This window comes from Spodoptera frugiperda, chromosome 1 (assembly GCF_023101765.2).
Source record: "Spodoptera frugiperda isolate SF20-4 chromosome 1, AGI-APGP_CSIRO_Sfru_2.0, whole genome shotgun sequence".
Taxonomy (NCBI): domain Eukaryota; kingdom Metazoa; phylum Arthropoda; class Insecta; order Lepidoptera; family Noctuidae; genus Spodoptera; species Spodoptera frugiperda.
The window spans coordinates 6,486,202-6,513,947 of NC_064212.1; the positions used below are offsets into that span (position 1 = coordinate 6,486,202).

The 27,746-nt window shown below is 34.4% G+C and overlaps 2 protein-coding genes across 8 annotated transcripts in view; both read left to right on the forward strand.

The window, feature by feature from the left end:
* LOC118273468 (sodium/hydrogen exchanger 9B2) overlaps nucleotides 1-3,424 on the forward strand; it is a 47,286-nt gene extending 43,862 nt beyond the window's left edge. For all 6 annotated transcript variants that reach the window (XM_035590448.2, XM_035590449.2, XM_035590447.2 and 3 more), the window contains exons 10-11: nucleotides 132-318; nucleotides 3,309-3,424. In XM_035590448.2, the coding sequence (XP_035446341.1) occupies nucleotides 132-318; nucleotides 3,309-3,406 (285 nt within the window). In that variant the 3' untranslated portion in view covers nucleotides 3,407-3,424. The remainder of the gene's footprint in view (nucleotides 1-131; nucleotides 319-3,308) is intronic.
* Nucleotides 3,425-6,013: 2,589 nt separating this feature from the next.
* LOC118273601 (sodium/hydrogen exchanger 9B1-like) lies at nucleotides 6,014-27,209 on the forward strand. 2 transcript variants are annotated; one of them, XM_050708012.1, is made up of 11 exons: nucleotides 6,014-6,496; nucleotides 14,338-14,401; nucleotides 14,611-14,738; nucleotides 16,603-16,831; nucleotides 17,185-17,354; nucleotides 18,984-19,195; nucleotides 19,554-19,725; nucleotides 22,572-22,726; nucleotides 23,633-23,791; nucleotides 25,142-25,334; nucleotides 27,169-27,209. In XM_050708012.1, exons 1-11 carry the CDS (start codon nucleotides 6,487-6,489, stop codon nucleotides 27,180-27,182), a joined length of 1,506 nt encoding a protein of 501 aa, XP_050563969.1. In that variant the 5' UTR covers nucleotides 6,014-6,486; the 3' UTR covers nucleotides 27,183-27,209. The 2 variants fall into 2 exon arrangements, with proteins under 2 accessions (XP_050563969.1, XP_035446543.2); XM_035590650.2 differs by lacking the exon at nucleotides 6,014-6,496 and having other exon boundaries at nucleotides 14,390-14,530.
* Nucleotides 27,210-27,746: the final 537 nt, after the last annotated feature.

Genomic DNA, 27,746 nt, shown 5'->3' on the forward strand with positions numbered 1-27,746 from the left:
TTAAAGCACAGTTAACTAATTACATTATACTAATTAAAAATCTTTTTTATAATCCTAGGAGTATGAACCTTAGGCTCTAATAATGCGAAGATGATAATTAAAAAGTCATTAAATAAAAACATTAATTTCAGGCTGTCCTCGTGCGGGTTGCAATGGATTCCCTGTGGGTGGACGCGACCTCAAAAGACAGGCGGATAGCTTCGCAGCATTCAAATATCATCGTTATTGCAATACTTATAACGTCCACTTTGGGATCTGCGCTAACATCGGCATTGGGTCCCGTCCTGCTCTCGCATGATTCCAGGGTCGCCCCTGAAGGTAAGGTTTATTTTATATTGAATATGCATGGTACTTTTTAAAGTTTAACTGTTATACTAACAAAGAATTCTTACTAGCTTTTATAAAAGTAGTGAAACGTTGAATTAAAACATGGACTGATACCTACTACGCATTTCATACACATTGAAATTATGAAGCGAAACTGTCAACATTAATTTTAGCGCAATTATAGCTATTTGTTGTCTTTCTTCATGATAAATACTTACACTATGGAAGTTGTCACGACTTCCACCCCATATTACGGCCGCTAAACAAACTACAAACATAAACCATAAAACCCGCAACTTATGTTAAACTATAACAATTTTCAAGCAAATATTTACTCTGGAAAATTCCGAGTAGTAGTGCAGCTATAGGCAATTTTATCATGTTACGGCGTTGCACTGCTATGTGATCAAGGGGCGTTTTACGGAAATATTAATACTTGTAATCTGATTTGGCACTCGAGTACAGCGCGTTGAAAAATGTGCAGAGAAAGCGGGGCAATAAATAGATAAATCAAGTTGAATTTTCATGCGAAATTATAATGGCTTGGTCGTAAAATCTAATCCTATGTCATACCAATTTCCCCAGCACATGTTCACACGTATCACATAACCGTCAGAGTCAATGCTCACGTAGGTACATACTCATATGATCAATCCGAGATACAATGTAATATTGGATAATCTTATACCTAAATATTATTAAAGTTCACAGAATCGCCTTATTGCTTTATGCATAAAGATTAAAATATATCTTTAAAACCATAATCTGAGTTATCTCCAATATAACTATTGTCCAATCAATTAAGATACTTACGAGTAATGAGTATGAGTTTTCTAAAAATATTTTATGAGTATATTAATAGTCTATTTCGTCACATGATGTACGATAAGACGTTGATAGGAAGTACAAAGTCTTTGAGAAACTTCGATGTGATAAGGTGCTTACGTACCGTCATTTTTTTTTCTAAAACGTTGTCACACACTATCATCCCGTGTCGTGAACCTCGACCTCGACCCGAAAGAACAATTTGTAAATCATACAAAGAGTTGTTCCGTGCGGGAATCGAAAACGCGCGGCAGCCGGTTGCACAGCCACTGCGCCAATCGTAGTCATTAAAAAGTAGATGCACATAAACCACTATACAATACCAGAAGAGACCATTATGTGTAATATGCAATTTAAAAATCCATAATTACATAGAACTAAAGATGTAGTATTCTATAAAAAAGTACCTATGAAATAAATATTACAAAACGAATACTTAAATTACTTACTTGCTTTTAATATGACAATCACAACAAAAAACATTAAGTAAATATTATAAAAAGTGATATATATAAAGGACATGTACGATTTCACACAATAATCAATTCATTCACTTCGCTGATAGTCGACCTCTTTTTTAATGATCTTGTTGAGATTTTTTATCTCTACTACGAAGTGCGCTGCCGTGCTTCCATGACCGTAACCTTCCTCTGATAAAAAAACGTTATGAACAAACAGTTTTATAATACAAACTAACCCAAATTTCGTTACCACTACCAATACAGACTTTTTCATATATTTTTCGTCAGTCAGTCCCGTTTTTGAGAAAGTTCTTAAGTACCAAACATTTCAGCATATAAACTATAAATATATGGAAGAAATAATCTAAATATTCCAAAATTAATATTTACTTGTACTCATTATCATCATTCCTTTCACACGGACACGAACTTGGTAGCTATTACCAGAAACTTTTAAATTAAGAAAATAGAGAATCAAGCCTAATCCCCCTTCTCAATCTTCCCAGTCCCCGATTCCCCAACAACCCTTATATCGCCTCTGGTGTTACGGGTGTCCATTTGCGGCGAAAATTGCTGGAAATCCGTAAGCTTGTTTACCAGTTTATATCATAAAAAAAATCATAAATTATGACATTTTTCCCATTTGAATGCAGTCAAATGAAAGAGATAGTGATATTCTCACTACCTAGTTGTTTTTTCCTACTCTTTCACTCCCTTTTCGCCCTATTTTTTCCTACAAATTATCTTCATTATTTTACCCGTCTTAATTACCTACTACTTACGCCTGTTTCCCATGGGAGTAGGCAAAAACTATTAGACAACTAATTGCTACGAATCTCACATACCTCTTACGCTTCATCAACAGTCATCAGTCTTATGTTCGTTGGACTTTTCACTACAACACTTTATTTTAATTAGTATCTGCAAGACAAATAATAATTATTACGACATTAACTAACTAACTAAAACACTCTAATATGCTCCCTATGCCAATATTGACGGTTCACTAATCACAATTATATTGAATTAATATAATAATTATATTATTATTGTTCCATTAATTACATGTACGTATTAGATACATAATATGCGACAGATAGTTCAATGTCGAGAATGTTTGATCAATATCACTTGGTGAAAACTAACCTAACTTAGGATTATAATCTATATCTATACTAATATAAAGCTGAAGAGTTTGTTTGAATGAAAGTGCTAATCTCCGGAACTACTGGGCTAATTTGAATATTTTTTGTGCTAGTGTAATGCCCGAATACTCAAACGCTACTCAATTTTAAGACGCTCTCAAATGTAGTTCTGTCACTATCAATTCTTTATAAAATGACAGAGATAGCACGATATTTAAGTACAACTTAAAATTGAGTAACGTTTGAGTATTCGGGCGTAAGGCTATAAAACATCACCCTACAGCAGCCGAGCACAGCGGATGAAACCGCACGGAAGTAGCTAGTGTCTTTTATTCTTCGAATAAGTACCTAAATAGGTATAGCTACTTTACACTAGTTATTTTATTGTATCCTATGTAAACAGAGGCGAGCCTATTGCAGCCATTAAATGCAGCTTTCGTAATTTTACGTCACTATTCAGGAAAAAACAACCATTACATAACTTATATAAAAATATAGCACTTACTATTCCATGTTCCCTGTTTAACCCTATCTTACAATTTATTTCCAGATTTTTACCGGTCGCAGACGCTATCACCGCCGGTGTCATCGAACCTCGTTCGACGAAACAATACCCCTAACTCGCTCCAGTATATAGATGTTCAATAAATTATGTATTTTTGTAAACACGTCTTTGTTTTCTATAACCTGTTTGAACTTGAATAAGTTCACCTTGCTTACTCTCTTAGATAAGCCATGAATATGGAATAGGGACCGAACTTCGCAGAATCAAATATTTAATCAGCTATTTATTAAAAAACTTTAGATATCTATCACAATTTCGAGTACTAAAGTTAGCATTGATTGGATTTTGCTGCCTAAAAATTCAATGTGAAAAAGATTTTGTTTTTCGGTCAAAATCTGATTTGGATTATGAAGACAAATGAAAATCATATGACAGAGCAACGAAGGTAAACGAAAGATAATTTTGAAGGCTAGTGTATTTATTTTAATATTCTTTTTTGTGTGAATAAGATTCCAAAAAAGTCATATGAAAACAACATCAAGGGTCTATTCATTTATTAACAGCATTCCTAATGTTTCGTACCTAAGTTCAGAGATAAGATAGTTAATACCTAGTTTCCTTTCCATTTTTTGTGATTATTGGTTTAATTTGTATAATACTAACCCGCAGGCCTACATAGTTATGTAGGAATATTCTCTAACGATGTTATTCTCTATCTTTTCCAGATTTTATTATTCTTTTGTCCAAGATTTTCTTATTCCGACATTACGTGGGCACTGAGCCAAAATTTTCACCTACAATAAGGCTGGTGCCATTCATATAGATTTAAAAATTAATAAAACTAGCTGTACCTATTGTTTAGCATCAACTTTTCGTCTTGAAGCAGGAATCCGGTTTGTATAATACACACGTGTATCATATGAATGATGGAATTTATTACCCGATACATTCTCGACTATGTAATATATACATTGGGATCAGCCCTGAGTCTTAGAGCTCTTACACACGAGCGGCATGTTGCCAACGACAACCGTCAACATTTCAACTTCGAGGATCTTCGTCGACGTCTGCCGTCGACGTGACAAAAGATTCTGCTGACGCATTGACGGCAACAGTCGACCTACAGCGACACTTGCAGTTGTAGCGTCGATAGCTTGCAGCTGTAACATCGTAACAGTTGAAATATCGATGGCAAATGCGTCGAAGGCTGCAGTTACCTCTGCCGTTGGCTACATGGTTCTCGTGTGTAAGAGCTTCATATCCTTTCCTAGAACAGTTGCCAAGACTTCTAGATTGAAAACTTGAAGACATCGACTAAACAATCAAACAATCATTCCCCTGCAAATAAACTTGGCGAGAGTACCTAGTACATTGGTAACAATGTATGTGTGGTCGGTCAGCGACACTGTATCAAAACTACACTTAGGAACAAAGAAACGGAGCCACTCACTTTAGAGAACCCCCTATAACTAATGTACGTTTTAAAACAACAAATTCTCCTTTTAAAGTTAATTAAATTGCCTTGAAGACAACATACGTTACCAATTAATAAACTACTTGTATCAGAAAATGTGTATCAAGAAATGAAAATGGAAAAACGATAGTGACTCCGTTTCTTCGCTCCCAAGTATACTGTACAAATTCAATTTAAACTGGTTACTAAGTCAAATTACAGTTAAAATCTGACAGTTTTAGAATATCTCTATACAAAACAAGACAGGTTTAATCTGAAAATCAACAGAAGGTATCACAATTCAACTTCTGTAAACCCCCATGGCAAAAGACATAAGTTTGTACACCTACAATTTGCTTCTAAAAAACATACATGAAATAAATGTTGACTTACACCAAGATAGTTAGTTTAATTAGCTAACAGTGATGTGTAAAAATCTTAACTATCTTTTTGATCTACTGTAAATTCGCTGACAGGACAAGGTCTATAGTTTAATGACCGGTTCAAAAATTCATATTTTCAGCAAACGCTGAGTAATGTAGTTAAATATAATTAAGGCCAAATTTTCTTACTCGGGTCTCAGAATACAGAAAAGTAAAAGAAAATATTAATTATAATAAAATATTTTATTTTTAGTATTTTTCTTAAGAAACATAACAACAGGTCTGTGAGTTAAAATTAAACATTTAAGTTAAATTATAACATAACATTATTTTTCCTTACGTAGTTGTATCTGTATTCCGAGAATTAATTATTTTCGAAATAGTCTTAAAGACGGAAATTCTGAAAACAATTATAAAGAAACACAGTCGTATTCAGACCAGATTTTAAGGAAAAGAAATAGTAAATATGTTTACATTATAAAAATTATAAGAAGGAGAATATTAATAAATCTTATATGTATATTTTATAATACGAAAACGATCCGCTTATCTATTACTAAATTATATTAGCATTAACTATGCATAGTCTACGCAATTCGTATCTAGAGGAATTCTTAATACATTTAATTACAAAAAAACTAGAGCTGTCGCGTTCGATTATAATTGGTATAATTATATTCACAATTTAATACATAATATTTTATATAATTTGATACCCAAATAAAATTTATTATACCATACACAATTGTTGTAATTATATTCACATTTTAATACTGGTCAAAACTGGCTTTATAGGAATTAGCTGAGGATGATGATTCTAGCTGCTAAGCAAGAAATTATTAGCATTTAATGGAAACAGTTATGTAAAGGTATAAGATCTGTCGAATGTCATATTATAGACCGCAGTCAGTCATTAACAGGCTTCCCATAGCGTAGTCTGCAAACCAAACGCTTAGTTACTCAGATTAACAAACTCATTGAAGAATTAAAACATCTTAATTACTCGACAAGGCTATCAGCGAAAAACCTTGCGATTTATTTAATTTGTATTCAAAACATATTCGTGTTTATAAAGTGATAAGAGAGTGATAGTGTGACATACATCTTTAAGTTGTAGAATAATCTGAACTTAATCGTGTAGTTTGTAATATCAATCACAATCTCTGTATGTGAAAATTACGTAGCTAAATGATAATAATGGGTATTTATTGGTGGTGTGTGACGTGCCCGCAGGCAGCGCGGTCCGCGGGTCGCGCCGCTCATTCAACCAATACCTCATGAGCCATGTCCCTGTTCACGATTGCCCGTGTTTACTGAACAGTGTACAAGTTTTTATTTAACTCGAAAATATATAACAAGTGATCGAAGCTTTCGTTTTTCAAGGAAAATGTTTGATAGTAAGTATTGTTATTTTTTTTTTAATGTAAACAATTAACTAGTAAATATCTTTAAAATTATTATCGAAGACGCACATTTACTGAAATAATTATCTCTGTAAAGAACTGCGAACAAAAATAATATTTTAAATACCAAATTGTGAACGCATTATTAATATCAATTGTGTCATATTTCATGTGATGGTCTTGAATTTTGTACAATGCTGGGTACGAATGAAGACAACAGTGGTAATTAATTGTCTTGTCGCCTATACGTAGCGTACGCAAGTACTAGCTATTTATTATAATAAGATACATACGTTACATTACACAGAAGCAATGTCACCTAAGTACATGTACAAAAGGTTCATAATAACTTGCACATGTTATTGAAATCAAATACATTATTTACCTTCTCTTCTGCTTACCTTACATTCAGACTGTTCAATACCTCATTCCGAAGTCTTGCTACTATTTCTTCAGTTCGCTGGTTTGTCTGATTGAAAATTTTCCCAGTGAACTAAGTTCGTGACCTCTTCACGCTCTAATAATGTCGATTTACAATATTGCGTTTCTCGGAAAATGTTTAAATGGATTCATTATTTTAATTGATGACGTATAAGTGAGTCCTTATGTTATTGTTTCTTATATACACACGAAATCAACGAACTCATTTCTCAAGTTCGTTACGCGTGTTATAATTTTCTTTGCAAATATATTTGTGGCGCGGTATTCATCAATCCTCATCAAGATACGAAATGATGTGTCTGGGAGCCATTGTTTATGATCATGGCGTGCAAACTGTTGACATCTTCTCAATAACAATACTTGTATCGTGACCCAGCAAAAACTTGGTCACTGCAACGACCCCAATTGTCGACTTGAAATGAAATTAAAAAAGGAACGACAACATTTTTTTATTATGCGGCAACGGTTTTGTAAGTAGTGTTATGTAATAATCGGGCATTTTATAAATTTTGTATACTTTATATATGTGTAAATCTTATTCATTACATGAATGTTTGACTAGTAATCAACTACTGCGCGCAACTTGTACCAAGTTACTAATGTCTTTTGCAAGCCAAGAATAGTTTTATTACTTTTAGTATTTGCAATTTCCAAATGATCAGTATGCGCAACGTATCTAGAGGTCTTCTGATTAAGGACCTGTTTCACGAGGCTAGACCTTGTCGCTATGCACCAGATAAATTTTAAGTAAGCCTTTGACTTCCTACAGAATACTGTTGAAGGTAACTCTTCTGCTAACGTAGGTCACCGGTAACCTACGCGGTAGTTGACGTTAAGAACGTAATTTGAATGAACTATGTATCACATGAATTTGTCGGGTAGGCCGGTAGATACTTATATGAAGGCGGTAAAATAAACTAAAAAGGTGAAATTGATTAGTCCTATACACCTATAAGCATGTACAGTCCCTGGCCACATTATTAGATGCCCCCATATTTTTCAGTAGATAATTATTTAGATGCTTAGAGTTTTCTATTGCGCGTAGCGTGATGTTTTATATCTCATAACCTTCCTTTACAAAAGGACTATTATAAATAAATAGATTTTTATATTGGAACCAGTACTTACAAAAATAACAAACGGAGTTTTAAATTTTATAATACGTAGTAAAAATATGGGAATTAATCAAAACTGTAATTCTATATTTCAAAAATAAATACAAATCCTAAAAATACAATAGATTTTCTCAATAAACTAGCACGACTCATATGTTTAAACGTAAAAGTACTGAATATAAACAGTTAGTAAACTCATCTAAAAGTATTACAAATTGAACAAAATACAAACAAGAGTGCGTCTAATAAGGTGACAAGAGACTGTATGTATGTATGTATCGTAATTTACTACCAACCTGGTTCACACTAATCTCGGGTGTGATTTTTATCTTTCACAATTTAGGCTTAACCGCCGGCTTTGCCCGATAACGATGAGCTAAATATTTAGTTTTTTATCATTAATTTACTACTTACAAATTATATCCTATGATGGCCTACTAATCTAGTTACCTACCTACATAATATTGTTATGATATGGCACTTCTCAAAATTAGAAGTGAGACGGCATTTATTTCCTACTATCTAATCCGGTACTTAACAATCTTTAAAAAGATTTCCATTTCTACTACAACGTAATATTATCACACTTCACGCTTATAATTCACCCAGAGAGTCAGCACATGTGTAAGTAAGCACTTATATTTGACTAATAATGGTCATTCATTACAATGTCTTTATTAAAACCGAATAATTCCAGATTTTAGGATTTGAGCGTAATAATCTTTTGCCATAGATTTCCATAATCAACATTCCTGGGTGGTAGTAAATTTGTCAATGAAGTTGGCTATAATATTTTACATCACAAAAACAGGCTCACTAATGGTCATAATATCACACCACAACACATTCCGATTTATGAAAAAATTCAAACAATAGTCCGTAACTGGAAAAACCCGATTCCGGCCTGAATCGATTTAGAAAAAAAGCCAGAAAAGACCTGTTATTATAAACGATGATATTTTCAAATACCTCGCTACGCAGAATAGCGTTATTAGGTTTACAAAAAACCAATACACATTTTGCTATTTTTATTTATGTAAACATGTTTCGCATTTGCATTTTATTCACAATCCCTTTTATACCTCGCAGCGCATAAATGTCCAGTATGCATTATTAGGGTTGTACAGTCGACGGCACAAGTTGGTAAACATTATAAGGTTTCTTGTTTATTTTCTATTGGCTTTCACATGAAAAACATACACACACAACCTCACGCGTGTTTCCAATGGGGGTAGTTAGAGACAATGAAAAACACACTGTGGTAATAAAAGTATTCACATTAGCTCAGTTCTATTTGTTAAAGTTACAAGAATAAGTTTTCAACGATTAATATTCTACATTTGCGGACAATACTAGACTACACTAGCTATGAACCTTTTATACTAATAGCACAAAAAATACATAGTTTTTGCTTTAGTTGATGACTCAACAGATAGCTATTAATTTATTGTTAGAAAAAAAAACATTTTGAATTATAAGAACAATTTATGAAGAAATAGTAATTAATTATGAAGCTACATTTTAATATAAACTACGCAATATTGATCGTAGGAAATGAGTCAGAAATTAGTTTGCCTTTGTCAAGCTCAAGCCTCATATTAATTTATTTATTAGATAGTTTGTATAAAATAAAAATTTCTTTACTTAAAATGTGTACCGACTTTTGTCGCGGACTGTACTATGAATATGTCCCAGTATGAAGCGATGGAAACAACTGGAGTGACGGCTTGCTACCGTTTGCTACCGCTACGGTTAACCAGTTCGAGTTATTCTAGTACTTGGAATATCTTGGAAGCTCTGAGAATAGCTAAGCGAATCTTCTCACTAATTTAGATCTAAGGATATTCGGAGTATATGCTGTACTCCGAATATAGAAATGTTTTGTTTCGTTTAGTTAACAAATAAATTATTTATAATTAAAGTAGATAACTAAAGATTTAATATGTTTTAATGTATGACATAAAAAAATGTATTACTATTTTTTAGAAAATATGTCCTCTCCAATTGCTGGCAAATTTCCTAATGATTAATACTCAATTTAAAAACTGTTTGTTCTCAAACTGAGATAACTATAGGTATACCTATGTATAAGCATGATGTTTTCCTGTTGCTTGTAAAAGATGCCTATAAAATTTTCTTGGGTCAAGTGAAGTAGCTTTTCTATGTACTAAACTAACTACCTGCGTAAAACCTACTGGATACATCAGTGTAATCATTGCACGAGTTGAGAAACTGTTTTGTTTAAAGTCTTGGAGTCTTAGGGTTTAACAATAGATTAACATACGCAATATAACCACGCTCGAACGTACAGAACAATAGATATCAGTAAAACCGAGGCTGTAAAAATCTACGACACACACAACAGATAATCATTGCATTGTGACGCCACAAGGAAATGTTAGTCTCACCCTTAAAATAAATTAAATTCAGACATAAATCTATTTCCTATAACTAACCATTACACAATCTCCATTCAAGGTAACTTTGTTATTTTTTTATAATATATTTTACATCTTTATAGGTTTACATTTAATAGCGTTTAAAAGAAATTATGCAAAAGAAGTTCATTCCGTTTTTCATAATGAATATTATAAGTTCACTAAACCGCTGGCAGCCATTTTCTAAACTTAATAATAAAGATGTCAAGAATTTGTAGTATTTCATTTAATATTATTGTTGGCCACATTCTATTAAAATATAAGACGCTATCTTAGCGCAATGGTCGTGTAATGTTCAAACTAATTGGAGATTGTTAAACCCATTTCGCGCATAACGTGACGTCATCAAATAGACACGCTATTATCAACCAAGTCTATAAACCTAAATTGTGGAACTTAAGCGTTATCTTCTAAGATTTTTATGTATGTATAACATTTTGCAATAATAACTTTAATGTAAGACTCCTGTACCTTCTTAAGCAATACCACTGTATGTTACCGGTTTTTTATGGTAAAGCCGGTTAACGAGCAGACAGGTCACCTGATGGTAAGCAATCGCTGCCGCCCGTGGACAGCCGAAAGACTACAAGCGTTACAAGTGCGTTAACACATTAACTGCAAGACTTTAGAAATCCTTTAAAAAATAAATATATGTATACAAAATTTGGTAGGATATTTCATCACAAACATTATTTTTACAGACAGATCAGATTGTACTCTTAAATTTCAACACTAGCGCCCATCTGTATTGCGTGGATATTAAATGAACTAAATGGTATTACGTTTAGCTATACATTCCGTACTCTGAATGCGATATTAACAGCTACGATGGAGTTTGTATAATTTTGACAGTGAATAATTATTGAGATTTTATTGGATTAAAATTGCATTGGCTTTGACAAGTGTAGGGTAACCTTGACCGCTCATAATCAAATAATAAATCCCAAAACCCCGAATCCAGTAAGTCGTGATCAATAGTTTTATTCACTACCTACTGCTAGACTAATAAGAACTTCTGCAACATAACATAGACTTTAACCAGACATTACAAGTAGAACGTATATCCCAACTATATTTTGCATAGTCATTGTGTGGCATTTTCCTTTATCCTTATCTTTTATCGTTCAGGTAATCTAATAGATAAGACAATATCTCTCACATTTCCTACAACAAATATAGAGCCAGCTTAAAAGATAATGCGACGTACATTAATAATTATATTTATTTACTGCAATGTTTTTGATAAGAAATTGTAGTTGTAAAATTAATTGGCAGGATTATTATAGTTTCTGCGTCTACATAAAGCTAAGCCCCACAAATGTAGCCCAGTTAGTAGGGCTCATGCCCCACATGCTGAATACGTAGTGCGTTACCGTAACTCCAGCTCGTAAAACAGGAGTAGGAATGGGGTGGTTATTAGTAAGTAACAATTATATTTGACACTTTCAATGTCCAATTTGAGGGATTATTTTCCCCCCCAAAAAAAAAAGATTATTAAAATCCATCCTGTTGTATGATACATGTGGTAACTTATAGTATCATTATTTTTAATCCCAATATAAATCAAATGATCTCGGTAGATAGCGTATAGGATGCTTAGAAGAAATAGACAGAAATCCTTCATAAACTATTAAATCATTTTAATCATAATATCCATATAGTCGTCAGTAGGAGAAATTGACGTATTTAGTCGTATTTGTGGCCTAACAAAAACAGGTCTTTAAAAGAATACTAGGTACGCACGTCACGCCTAGAACTCCCTTAAAACCTAACTTCACAATGTTATACTATAATTGAAACAATTGTAGATTAAAGCGTTGGTTTCACAAAATAGTTTTGAACTGGAAAACAGGATCCTCTACGTGTTGTGAATTCCTACGACTGCTCTCTAGTTAAAAGGAATATTTTGAATGACATAGGTACAAAGAGAAACTATAAAGTGCTTTTGTCTTTTTTCATCGGCGATGACCCAAATTTCATGTTAGTGGTCCAATTTCATTTGACCGTAAAATATCATCTTTTTTTTCGTGAAAAGTTAAAACTTCAATGGACCCGCTTTTATTAGTTTGATACTTTCGTGTAAATGAAAACGCAGTAGTGTTTAGGTACCATGTGTCCGGAGATACCTGCCAACATTTGTCAAAAACTTGACCATCAAGGACAATGTTCATCTTTCCTTTTATGTATGGAAGAGCCATGCTTTGCCACGAATAGACCGGCTCGACCGGAGTAATACAAGGCCTCACAAAACACCGACCAAAGCTTGCATTATGTTTGCAGAGATCCAATTACTCCTTACCAATCTTCCCATTCCCCGATTCATTACCAACCCTTAAATTCCTAACCACCAAATGGCCGGCAACACACTTGTAACGCCTCTAGTGTTTCGGGTGTCTATGAGCGGCAGCGATTACCATCAAGTGTCTCCTCGTTTACCGGCTTATACCATAAAAATAACCAGGTGACCATATGCTCATTTAAGATGAGACGAAAATATTAGCCTTTTTTACTCCTCTGTAGTTAAAAAGATCTATGCTAAGGTTGTTAACCTTTTAAAGGACGTTATTATATTTAAGGAGTCCGATCCATTACGTAACACAGTCCACACAAATTCTGTACTCATTTACCCAATAGAAATTAATCTGATTATTTCAGAATTACGTCTGTTTTAAATTCAGTAGTCTGTATTTCTGTGATTATCATCCGTAATTACACAGTGATAAGCTCTTATTTACACTGACGCAAATTTTAATTGCGTTAGACAAATATTGTGTTTTTCGGTAGCTGTAGTTTTAGATTTATTTGTTCACATATTATGGTGGTAGACTACCTCATTGGGTTAGTGGCCACAATTGTGCCTATGGAGCAAGAGATCTCAGATTCAAATCCAAAGTCAACAAAGTACTAAGAAGATGTTTGAAATTGTACCCGCTATATTAGCAATAGTATTTCCTACAACATAGAACTCGTATCTAATGAATAGGCGATCATTTAATCACATCATCTTCTTTCATAGTGAATGTTAATTTATACTAGCGAAGCAGGATACACGCATCATTTCTAGCTAAAGGAACGGCAGTAAAGTTTCGCTTGTACGTGATAAAATGATAACATATAGAGAGCAATCAAAGCAATCGTTGTCGTCTGTTGATTGACGCGTATTGACAATCACAGTACCTACTAGAATATTATGAATAAGAGAATATTGATCGACTACACTTGCCAAGAATATTTAGATATACCTTGCGCATAAAGATTTTATTATGTGATCTCCAACTAGTTCCGATGAAGTCACATATTAAGAATTGGTGTAAATGTCAGTTTTTCTATTTCATAGGCCCCAAATATTGAAGCAAATATGGTGTTGCACATCATCTAATCTTTTCTCATATGATTAACTATTTTGTGTGTTATGCAACAAATAAATAAAAAATACTCAACCGGCTCACTCGTTGATGTAGATATCCTATCTTTACTTAATTTGAATACCTTGCGTAATACTATATCCTACGTCAATTAACTCAAAGACCTAGCTTTATCATTCAGGATTACATATACATAATGTGATGTGAATAACTATTACGTATATAAGTACTTGCTATTTTAAAGTTTGTAAATAGTTTATTTACTATCATGTAATGCAAATTTGTCAGACTAGCAAAAATTGTAATATGCATTACATAAATCCTTTTCTTTTTCCTCGACTTATATGAAAACATATTATATTACGAATACATATTGAACGAAACAATTCTACATTTAAATAACAAAAATTCCGACAACCAGTAGCTAAAATAAACAATTTGTGATCTTAAGAATACATGAGATGATTAATTTTCAGATAAAAACACAGCTACTGGCGTAGATAAGGGTGTCTATATTATACACAACGAAGACTTTAAAACGTAAGTGAGTACATTTTAGTATGCGCACCTCTCATTACACTGCACTGTATTTAACAGAATGAACGAAGACGATTCGTTATTAGTAACTTTAACGAGCCGTCAAAAAAGTATAGCAATGAGAGATTCTGTGTGAGTGCTTGTGATTCAATTAAACCAATGTATCAATTAATATTTTCGAATAAATACTACAATTACCCGTTTATTTCCAGAACGCCTGAATTAACATTCAATTATAGTTCGCAGAAGAACGCTATAGATGATGACGATGAAAAAGAAAATAGTTCTTGCATTGCAGCCACCGCGACCTGCTTGCATTATTTCACTATCGTATTCCTAGGTAAGTACTATGCTGACTATTTTTGGTTAAAATCGTATATTCTTTAATTTAAAGCTGTGTTCTCCAACCAATTGAAAATAATTAGTTTGATCATTTGGAGTTATGAATGAGTTTTTATTTGGATTTAATAGGTTTTCGTGATATAAAATCAGACGCAATAAAATATTTATTTAAATCTGTAGTGTACTCGCTCAAAGATAATACATATAAATATACATTAAATATTAAGAGTAGGATGATGTTTAACAGAAAATTATAATAGTACGTCTAGCCGTAAGTCTCTTTTAGAAAGCCGCCTTGTAAAAACTTAAACAGAATTCGATACAAAACGCCTTCGTTATATACTATTCTAGACCCTGTTTTACTAAAATTAAAATAATACACATGCATCAACAGCTTTTTAAGTGGCCACTGCTGACCAAAACCACGCTTACTCAATGTGAGTTGGCGATTTTTTTAAGTGACCACTGTTGTCCTAAGGCCACGCTTGCTCAATGTGGGTTGGCGATTTTCAACTTATAAATAGAAATTATAAGCCCAGGTTTCCTCAGGATGTTTTCCTTGGCCACTTTTCAGTGATGTCTAAATAATCTTAGAAAGTACGTATAACTCTGAATAAGTCCCATTATTACGTGCCGCTAGTAGGTGTCGAACCTATATCCTCATGCATAAGAAGCGGACGTTTTAAACCTCCGAGCCAACACGATTTTAGAGAAATACATTTTACTTTATATGTATTTATATGTCCTACTGCAGTGGGACGATGTCTGAATGATGGCTGAAATTTAGATCTAAACTAAATCTTATATTTATATGTATGATACAAAACTTGATTACTTATTATTATTTTATTTTGTTTCTTGCAAATCGGTTAGAGTTTAATTAACTTAAATTCTAGTAACAAATATATAAGTATTTCTTTTTTGCCTACCACATTTAATTAATTCAACACCTTATATGCTGCTTGTAGCCGTCGCCATTACGTCTAATTACATTTCTTCCAACAATCTCCATATAATACACATGTCAGTAAACATAACGGGAATACGCTGAGTTGTACGTCACTCTAGATAATATTATAATACCTAAGTATTTGTTAACTTCTCACATGACTTTTTGTACACATAATTATGAGGAATACAAAGTGAATTTTCAATGAGAATCTAAAATCATCTAAATAAATTACAACTACACACTAATTGTTTCCATAATATTCCATAAGATTAAGATACTATAAGACTAAAAAGTATATAAATGTCGAATGAACCTATGTTCTTCTACATATTAATATCGCGATCACACTAATGTTAATAGTGAAAATATGCAATATCAATATAAATCAATGTCGAAGCTCAATTTATACGCTTTGTAGATATAACAGATTAGAAAATTGCCTGGTATAGTTAGAAACATTGATAGTCAATTTTATTTTGCGTTAATCCGTAACAAAGCCGCTATAACAAGTTGTCAGAAGCTCACAACTTTTTAATTCATCAGGGTATGGCAGAAAAATCTGCAGTGCACTGATTTATGACGTAAACATATTGATGCTGATATGTTTTAACTAGTTTTTCGGATTGCAGAAAATTTGCTCAATCCAGACCGTACTCCCGGTAGCCCATTTCGCCGGATCGGCTAAGCGTTAGTGAGGTTTTTAAGATTAGTGACATCTCACTTCTTATTCACCGAAATTATAGGCAGACGCTGAACATTGTTCAGTCCAATAATACTATTATATCTGGGAATCGAACCCGAAAACTCTCATACCACAATCGGGCTTTCAACTATATACCCGACCAAAGAAGCAGCCACTCAGCGAGTCCGTTAAGGTAATTAAGACTTATTAACTTTTCTTGTAATAAAGGATTAGCATCATGGGCGGTTCTATGGTGTGCTTTCGGAGACGAATGGAGTTGGAATGGAAGGTGGTTTAAGCCAGCAGTGGTGGTGGCTATAGCCTGGGCGACGGGAGAACTGCTGCAGATGACCACCACACTGCCACCCCTATTGGCTGCCTTACTGACCGGCATGATAGCTCGCAACATCGGGTACCTGGACATGAGACATTATACTGAAGTCGATAGCTTTATGAGGTAAGGGATATAAAATCGACTGCTTAATACTTGTGCATTAAAAACTGAAAGTTTAGTAGATTTACACGCAATATATCAATATTGCGTGTTTATGTATTTCAATATAAACAGTATTTCAGACAAAAAAGAGGTACAATATGGCTAAAGTATTACATATAGGTAATGATTAAATCAGTAAATCCATCGTGATGAATAAAGTGAGATTTTACAAACATTTTTGTCTTTCGAAGCTTTGTTCGACCATGCCAAGTATACTACAAAGGCAATTAGCTACATGCGTAAATCATAATATCATTTTCAATTATTCCCAAAAAAGGCTTTTTCAGTAGTAAACGTCACCAATTTTATTTCAGAAAAATATACCCATTCATAATCCTGGGTAAAGGGTCTCTGGGTTGGAACCTGACCTACATGAAGAACAACTGGAAGCAGGTGGCTGCGCTAGGGGTGCTACCCTGGACAGCTGAAGTTGTGACACTCGCTATCTGCTTAAATCAGTTGCTTGGATACCCTTGGATTTGGGGTAAGAAGCTATATTTATTTGGTTTACGCAGATCGATCTGTTGATCTTGGAGGTCATTCTCTGATAAAGTGAATATTCTTGAAATTATAAGTCAATTTACGCTCTGCCAGGGCGTAGTGCATGGTTTAAGTACATGGGATCCAAATATGGGTGTATAATATCTATGTAGATACAGAATAAGTTTAAGTGCATCTTCTTTAATCTCTACTAGTAACTGAAAATGAAGAAAACCCTAACTGAATCTATATCATTAGAGTCACTTCATTAGTGGGCAGTCAAACACAATAAACATTGACGTTAATACCTTATCTTTCAATTTACAAACCAGACAATTTGTATGTAAGTATATCTACGTCAAACCACGATCGGCAGTGACTAGTTTCATCTTGAATTTGTATTTGTTTTATGACTCTATGTTTTATAGTATCAGTATACAAACAAGTCTGCATTACAATTTAAATTATATTAAAACGCTACTGAATATTAAACAAATCCAACTGCATTGTCGTATGAGACTACTGAAGCAGTCCTGGTTGTTTAATATTAATGAAAATGACCTTAATACGGTTAATTTTACGAATTGATTGAATCATTTCTATTTTTGAAGATAAACAAAAATGAATTGACCAAATTGTAGCAAACATATTTTAAATAAAAACAAACAGCATCAACCTGCGAGTACTCGTCTCGTCTGCATTCAATAACATTCAATAAAAGACAAATTGGTGATGTATTTTCAACCGTGCTATTTATAGAAATACGTGTCACACATTAGTTCTGATAAATCAACGCTCCTATTGTCCGTTATTAAAATGTCCCGCGTATTTATTAGTTGGCCGCAAGCTGATGCGAAACGCAAAATGAAAATCTACGGTAGCCTGCAAAAACCGCAGACTAACATTCGATAAAACGCGAAACACCTCAAACCGTGTAATAAAATAAAATTTGTCACGAACGCCGAACACAATGGAGCGCGGTGTGTGCGCGGTACAAAGCCAATTCAATAAATTCTGGTGCGGAACTGGTATTGCAAAAGATTTGAATGCATTTTCGCCGCATGACGTGGTACGTGGAGCATAGAGCGCACTATTGAGACGCGCTCCACTCGCCACAAGAACGCAGCCGTCACGCCGCTGCGCCGCATACACCGCTACCCGGCCGCTGCGTGCGCACACCTGTAATTACGGACTACACGGCCCGATTTTCCGGACAAAGCATCAAAGCGAAAAAGTTTCTAACAGCGACTTTTTGTTTTACTTTCCTGCTCTTATTTGCCGAGCCCGTATGTACGTATTTCGGCATACACCAACAGGACACATCCGTTGATAGTGTAATGATTTAATCATATTGGTTTTTTATCGTACGTGCGACGACGTAAAATATGAATTGATAAACATTCCGTCCATTTGCATAAGTAAATTATATTTACTGAATAATATTAACGGTGTTCACTGAAGCTTGACACTGTAAACGTTTACGCTTCCATGCAATTATTTATCGATGAAAAGAAAAAGTGTCAAGGAACTACGTTTTACACGTTTTTATAAAAAATCATACGAATTTTTTACCTTCGAAGATTGATTAATGAAAACATGTATGATGATTATTTACACTAAGCTCCTTTCGCAGGTTTCCTACTAGGATCGATCTACGCCTCAGTGTCATGTCCAGTGCTGATGCCAACGGTGGTAAAACTGACTGCCGGGAAGAACCTGGGTCAGAACTGGCCGCAGCTGATTTGCACAGCTGGTGGAATGGATACCGCTCTCAGTGTTGGTGTATCTGGGGTCATTCATAGCTTTATCATGTACGAAGGCGATGATGCGTATCGGTATATACGGGTGAGTGAAATAACAAGTCAAGATTATTGATATTTTAGTAGAGATTTTGTAATTTATAGGGAGGCCCTATGTGCAATTTCCACAACCTACTTATTACATTTGTACTTTTAGTTAGAAATTTAAGACAACTTTTTTGGACCATTATGTTAAATTCTGCATTATTAATCAAGAAAATTACAACATTCTCGGGTTTTGGTATTAAACTACGACATAAAGACACGAAACTTCATGTTCCCTAAATCATAACAATATCTCCAATACAACTAACCCTAAAAACGTCCTCCACACAGTGTATAGGGCACAAACTTGTAGCACAAAGTTGGGGAGAATTTCGGGTGTAAGCCAAAGTTGTTTGCAGGCGGCGTGTGCGCTGTTCGTGGGCGCAGCTGTGGGCGTCATGTGGGGCAGCCTTGCCAAGTTCCTCCCCCCCTCACGAGACGCTTACGTCACGGAGCTGAGAGTGTTGTACGTCGTCATCGGTGGCTTCTGTGCTCTCTTCATTACGTCACAGTTCGGCTGGGGTGGGACAGGTTGGTTATTATTAGTCTTAGTATATGGTACTTAATGTGTCTGTTCATTTAGAGGTAGGTATGCAAAAATAATTAGATTTGAATACTTATAGTAATTTCAACATCTGATGCAAGAGATAAAATTGCATATTATCAGCAATAGTCCTTTAAAAAAAAAACTATCAAAAATCTATCACACTAGGGACTTCCATTTTCTAGTCACAAACTATCCGGTAACACCAAAACAAACAAAAACGTACATCTGCATAATAGAGACGAACCTGTTGCTATTTACAAAATAGATAAAATCCGCGTGTTGCCAAAAATCTAATGAAAAACTCACACGAACTTCCACAGGCTGCAGGTCACTTGAGCAACGAAACAGTTTTGCACGATCACAACATTACATACAACCACGTGCGATACGTAACTAGACTCTAAGAACTTCACACAACATCGAATAATACATGCCATTTAGTATCTTCATTCTTTGATAAATTAGGTCCGTTTTACAATGACGCAAATCTATGATAATCAATATCAATGTAAATTATTTATATGTATATGCATTCGTACATACTTCTCTACATGCCACGGTAGTAAGTAATGCAATAGAGCCAAAAGCTTTGATTGGAACTTCAACTTCTTTTACAGCATTCTGAAAGATTCAAAACGTCATAGAGATATTTTGTTTATATCCAGAAAAGAATAAATAGTTGTGTTTGCAGTTAGTTAACTTTATTAACTTAATCCCATTGTTAAACTATAGTTTTGCTGTAAACCCAAAAATTATAGTATTGTGAGGTGAATAAACACTTTCTGTTAATTTTCACATTTACATAAACAAACATTTCTCGTAATTTAATACGACAATGAAGCAATATGTATCACTCAGTGTCGACTACGAAATTCTAATTTCACAGCTACAAAATGAAGACTTGAACTAGCTAATGACATATTGCGATCTAGGACCGCTAATTCAATTTACAATTAAGACCTTGATTTATACGGATATTCGTATTTGAATCAGTTTGAATAAATATATTACTTAAACTGCCTCAGACTGCCTCGTCGGTCGAGTGGTCGCAAGTGCGACTGCCGAACAAGGGGTCGGGCAAAGTATTACTGGGTTTTTTTCAGATTTTCGGAAATTTCTCGGTAATAGGAGTCTGGAATTGTGTCCAGGATATGGCAATAGGCTCCTATTACAAATGGTGAAAAGTGGGTGTACATTGTATAGCGGCATTACGTGCCGTAATGTGCACCTCTGCCTACCCCTTCGGGGATAAAAGGCGTGAAGTTGTGAGTGTGTGTATTACTTAAACTTTGCAAATAGTGACTTCGTACTAGGTATTCCGAAAATGTAACTTCCTATAAACCATCCTTTAAATGTTAGGTACATGTCTCTACTGCGGCTGATTGGAAAGCTCTCTGTAGGAGACTGAAAGTCTCTAATAAAGATCTCATGTCGTGGTTTTAGCTGAACCTAAATGAAAAAGAATTTGAAGCCTAAAATTGTACGTTTTAAAAGAAAGATCAGCGAATATTTAAAATATCGTAGCTCTACTTCGAGCGCGTGGAAATCCATTTCCATTGGAATCCTATATTTTCCTACGGATCGTATAAACTCCAGATGACAATAATCTATATCTGTGCCAATTTTTATCAAGATCCGTTCGTAAACTTTTGCATTTCCAATGTTTTTTAAAAACTGTGTTTTAATGACTGCCTAGTTCGTCGAGTGGTCGCAACTGCGACTGCTGGTCCAGAGGTCTCCGGTTCGATTCCCAGATCGGGCAAAGTATTACTAGGCTTAGTATTACTAGATTTTTCGAAAATTTCTCAGTAGTAGCACGGAGTCTGGAATAGTGTCCACCCCCTATTACATGGGACATATAACACAAATGATGAAAAGTGGGTGTACATTGTATGGCGGCATTAAATGCCGTAATATGCACCTCTGCCTACCCCCTCGGGGATCAAAAGCGTGAAGTTGTGTTTTAATCTTCTTCTTCAAAAAAATCGTGTATTTAATACCACCACTAAAAAATATTTCCATATTAACTTTAACTCCAATATAATTTTTAAAACTGTATTTATATTTCATTCGTTGTAAATATTTTAGTAGACATAGTTCAAGTTAAGATGCTGCCTCAGTTTCTGCATGACAGCTGGCTTTTCCCATGCATCGTCTGCAACATCTTTCATTCCAGTGATTTGATATCACAAGTAATAATATTCTAGGAAAATACTCCAGGAGATTTCTCGTGCATTTAATGTAAACAGTTTAATATTGACCAAAGTTTAGTTTACTATAAAATCCGGAAAATAAACATTCTATAGTTGGTTTACAATGGACAAAATTTACGTTTACTTGCCAAAAAGTCACCTGAGTGTGAGTCATCAGTGTGTGCACTAGTACGCTACTTCGTGATAACGACTTTAGCAAGCAAAGCAAGCAATGATATCCATTATCAATTATGTAAACTGCCTTATTAGTGATAATTACTTCGTATTATCACTGAGCTTCCTTAATTGAAATGTCTTTTATACGGTTTCTTTTTATCTTCCACTGTACTTACTGAAATTAATACGGTTTATATACTATTAGGTAATAGTACCCTACTTTGCTCGATGAAGCTGTTTCTTGCTTTATAAATTATAGTAGCACACACATCATGCATCAACAACCTATAAGTGGCCACTGCTAACCAAAGGCCTCTTCTCACAAGGAGAAGGTTTGAGCATTAATTGCCTTGTTTGTTCAAACTTATAATTAATTAGAACAAGGTACGGGGATACCTTGGCTAACAAGATCAACATATCTATTACATCAAAGACAAATAACTATATTATAAATTCTACAGGTGGTGTAGCAGTATTAGCGTGCAATGCAACAGCAGCTCATTTCTGGGCGAAGTCAGGTTGGAAGCTGAACAACAATCCAGCTGCCACGGCATACCGCATCATGTGGTCATCTGTTGAACCGGCGCTCTTTGCCTTCACTGGAACCTTCTTCGTGGTAAGTAGCTATGAGTGATACTTCTGGTTGTGTAAGTGTTAGTAAGCGCACCCACAACACAGGAGAGAGAGCGTAATAATTCTTAAATAAAACGAATTAAAAGTTTAGTGGGAGCTAGCTACGCCACGGTGCCCTATAACATTTAGTAAATCGTGACATCACACGATATTACAAATCGATATACTGTCGAAAGTATTTAATTCTGTAAGAAAAGAAAAAAACATGTTATGTTAATAATTTACCAGACGGACATTAAAACAAAGATTAGGAAACTACCCTATTGCATTGCCTGCCTTTAGACAGTAATAAATTTATGTGCGTAGGTATCTTTGACATAATATAATTTATTGCTCTTATAAATATCTTATACAATATTCGAAATGAGACCTTGTGTCTGACATATCAACAAAATATCAATTTTGTCCCAATAAAACGCTTGATTTACGATTTCACTGAAATTATATCTTGAAGTAATCATTGAAGTCAGGTTGTATTGATATAAAACAATATTATAATACTAATAGCTTTATGATATTCAAATATCGTATATTGTAAGTAGCTAACTAAGTAATAAAGAAAAATATCTCTTGTAGCCTGAATAGATTAGTTTAGCTTTAGTAGAATGAGTAGACATAAAACATATAAATACTGTAATTTCAAAATTTCATGAAAGTCGATGTAATACTCAAGAACTTCTAGCCGGTATATAGAGCATAGATCGATACATTTAAAACATAGATTAACCAAAAATATTAGACAAATTCATAATAAATAAATAAATAAATAAAATAAAAATCATTTATTTTCAGACAACGAAGGCCCATAGCGTATTGTTAGTATTGTGTATAATATGTGTCATAATAATGTGTAATTTTGAGTAAAATTTATTCTATGCATGTGTTTCAGATACACCCTTCAATATCCAAACTGATGCTGGTCGGTTTCGGTATACTGTTCGTGTGCCTGGCAGTCCGTCTGATCGTCGCGTTCCTAGTGTGCCCCACATTAACAGTGCGGGAGAGATTGTTCGTCTGCTGCACTTGGGTGCCCAAGTCTATTGTAGAGGTACGTACAAGCAGATGTATATACAAATATCCTGTAAAAAAGCCCAAGTCTCGCTCCTCAGTTTTCCTACCGTAAAAAGTTGTTGAGATCCATGTAATACCAAGTCGGTTATTTTATTTAGTCCCTTTTTAAGGGACTTCTGTCTTAAGTTATTGTGTAAATTGTTTCTATATCAATATTACACTTATTTAACGTTTTAAATGATAATAGATTGACTTGGCCGTCACACGTAATTATGCAATAGACCTAGACCCAATACTTGTGTTTTCATACTTGTGTTTTCGCGATGGGCACTAGATGTAAGGCATCTAGTGTTCATCGCCTAAACAATTTCTTCCACCATTTCCTCTACCTACAAGCACCTATAAATGACAAAGTGATATTGTTACCTGTCTCCAAATCCAAAGATCCGTTTATAAACAAAGGTTAATAAACCTTTCGAGGCATCGCGACTCTAAGAAGGTTTAAGTCAACGCTAAATCCCGTTTAAATATTGTTTCGGATAATGAACAGTGAGTGGGGACATCACTTCCACTTAATCCTTACTTTCTAATGGATTTAAATTCCTTCTCAACCTTTCGCCCGAAACTTCGCCTGACTGACCTTTGATCATATCTTAGTACATAAATAATTTGGGGAATGACTCCTAAAGTCATTTCTAGTTCAGTCCAAGACTTGCTAAGTGAATAAGTTAGACTCAAGTGTTTAGTTGTGGCTTATTTTAAGTGAAAAGTACTTCAATGTCGAACTTTTAAATTAAATAACACTTGAGTAAAGTATATGCGTATTGACCGCTTGATTGCATGTTCTAAACAAATCCTATGAGTTTTGTTTGAAAGTATTTGTGTTATGGTTAGTTATAGCTTACAGAAATAAAAATTATCAACAGTTCATGTTGCTTTCGAGTTGTATTCTATTTTTTACTGTACATTTACATTTTAATTACACTTCAAATTAAACTTTCTCATTACATTTTTTCGGTAATTCGCATGAAACCATTTTATTTATTTTTTTCGTTTCGTTTTGGTTACGATAAGACTTAGATTAAAATCTGTGCAACCCTAGGCGAAATATCAAGGTAAATACAAAGCCTCATTCTCGTTGTTTCTACCCAGAACCATTCAAAATTATAAGTACCATGGATTAGACACAATTGTTATATTCTCCCCGTTTGATCTAAAAGGTTCAGGTTTATCAGAGAGTCCTGATTCTTTGTCAATTATGCAACTAGCCCTATTCTTCCCCCAGTACCCGTGAGAAGAATAACGATAGTGACAAATACATTCTATTCTGTCCATGCATTTATGTGTATCATAATACATATTGCCAACTATGTACGTCTTGTTTCAGGCGGTGTTGTGTCCGGTAGCAATAAATGCGTTCATAGCTCGCGGCGACCACAATGAAGTACAGATGGAGTACGCGGAATACATCATGAAACTAATTGTGCAGGCCATATTAATCACCACGCCTATTGGTTTCCTATTAACCAACCATTTAGGCCCCATTCTATTGAAGGAGAAACACAAAAAATGTGAAAACGGTAAGATGTTTTTTATTCGATACTTGGTATCATAGTATTACTACTTTAGAATTTTAAAATGGAAGTTTGAAAGAGGAGTGTATCATACGTCTAAGGGATGAATAAACCAAACAATAAATAAGAAATATGTATATTAATATTTCAAATTGAAAAGCTATTAATTTCGCCAGATTGGCCGCATAAGAAAAGTTTATCACCATTATTTTTTTAAATTGCCCCACAGTAGTATTTTCTCCTGTGTCATGCATGCATTTACAAACATACAACTTCAAATGCGCACGATACCCAGACACGGAACAACAATCTGTGGAAACCAGTTGCCAAGTCAAATATAGTAGGAATGTTGTCCTAACTAAAATATATAATGTGAACGAACGCAATTCGTAAACAACCTAACAAAGATAAAGTATTTTAAAATGTTATTTCTCAGGAAGCCCTCCTCGTTATCTATTTCTAAAGGTCATATAGCATCAATTTAAATAGCCTTTAACCTTTCCGAATAATAGCACAATCAGGTACAAAAAATATATCTTCAGATCAAAAACGTACCTACTTTCTAAGAATCAAATGAACCCCGGAGCTACGGACTGCCTAGCGGGTTACCGGGGTTCTGTGTCGAAAAACAGGAGTAGGAACGGGATGGTTTTTAGTCAGTAAGAGTCTGACAGTCTCGCCTCATCCTAGGCAGGAGAAGTCATTGGATGATTTTATCGCTCACTAAAAATAATTAAGTGAATTATTCGGGTCCTACGTCAGGGACCGTCAACAAAGTTATTAGTTTTGCAGGCACCCAAGCATATATTATGATCATTAGTAGTCAATAGTCACTACTATTGACTACTAATGATCATAATATATCAGAAAAACATCACGTTACGATCAATAGGAGCCGAGCAGAGCGAATGAAACAGCGCGGAATTAGCTAGTAATTGAATAAATTTAATAATTACCAAACTAAAAAGAAATCTTTAGGAAACCACTAGACCGGAGAAGTAGTAGTGAGTAGCTACAATTAGCCAAGTAAATAACATAAGGTAAAGAAACAAACTTCAGTGCTAAAATAAAAACTTTAAGAAAACTTTTTTAAAACTATTACTACTAGCGCCTTTAGCTTCACTATTTCTACGCCAAACTCGTATCGTTCTCTTAGAATTTAATCCATAGAAATTCAGTAAGCTTCTTAGGCTACCAATTAATAGCCACGGTATGGCCAGATACTGCAAGCTAACTTTAGCTTCAGTTCAGCCTCAGACATGTAACTAGATATTGAATTAGATATTCTAACTTAAATGACTGCGCAGTTAGTGCGGTGGCTGGGAAACCGGCTGTCGCGCAACGTGTAGCGATGACGATTCCCGCACGGAGCAAATCTGTGTGTGATCCACAAATTATTATTTCGTGTCTGAGTGTCATTTGTATGTATGTTTGTAAACGCACCTATGACATAGGAGAAAATCCTAGTGTTGGACAATATTTACAAAAACCTTCTGAAGGCTTACACCTCGTAGTAGTTATATACCTGTTCTTGAGATAGATGTATTGTAGGTGTATGTATTAGGCCGGCAACGCACCTGTGACTCCTCTGGTGTTGCGGATGTCCATGGGCGGCGCTGATCGCTTACCATCAGGTGACTCGTTTGCTCGTTTGCCATCTATTCCATAAAAAAGGTGTACTTGCATCATCATCATCATATCTGCCGCAAGACATCCACTGCTGTACATAGGCCTCTCCCAATGACTTTCAGACAGGCTGGTTGAAGTTGGAAGTGACCTGCATCCAACGGCTCCTCAGTGTACTTAATGTCTCTAATGTGATTTTTTTCTCTTGTTTCAGAATCCGAATCTTAACAAACAATCTGCAACGAAAGGATCTCATTGTAACATAGGTTATTTATTTTATATGAATAGTTTGTAAAATAGTTTATTGTACGAAATAGTATTACTTTTGTATAGCCATATTACTGGTCATCTGTGTGGCCAGCAGCGATCCACTTTTGACCGAAACATTTGACTATGATAATAGGGGTGATGACGGGGTGTCAAAATTAAAAATCTATTTAGTCTGTCAGTTAGGTAATGAAAAAATATTAGGCACGTATTTTTTGTATTTTCAAAGTTTAGGAATGAGAGCAAATTCGTCACACGATATTTCAATCAATATATCTTCGAAAGTATTTGTTTCCGCAAGAAAATAAATATACGTGTCTAATACTTTAAAACAATCTACAAGACGAACATTAAAAAAAAATTAGTCATCTACCCTATTGTATATGTCAAAAAATGGCTAAGTATTAAAACTAGATTATAGAAACGAAACCCGCCATATTTAAAAATAGATATTAGTTCATAGTTTATTAATATTATTAATAAAAATATTTATGACAGAGCATATAATTATGTATATCTACCATA

Bases quoted from the DNA above. Each gene is read 5' to 3' on its own strand.
- LOC118273601 (XM_050708012.1), top strand. The intron at 22,727-23,632 runs GTAAGTAGCTAT...CATGTGTTTCAG, and splicing joins TCACTGGAACCTTCTTCGTG to ATACACCCTTCAATATCCAA. The intron at 23,792-25,141 runs GTACGTACAAGC...GTCTTGTTTCAG, and splicing joins TGCCCAAGTCTATTGTAGAG to GCGGTGTTGTGTCCGGTAGC.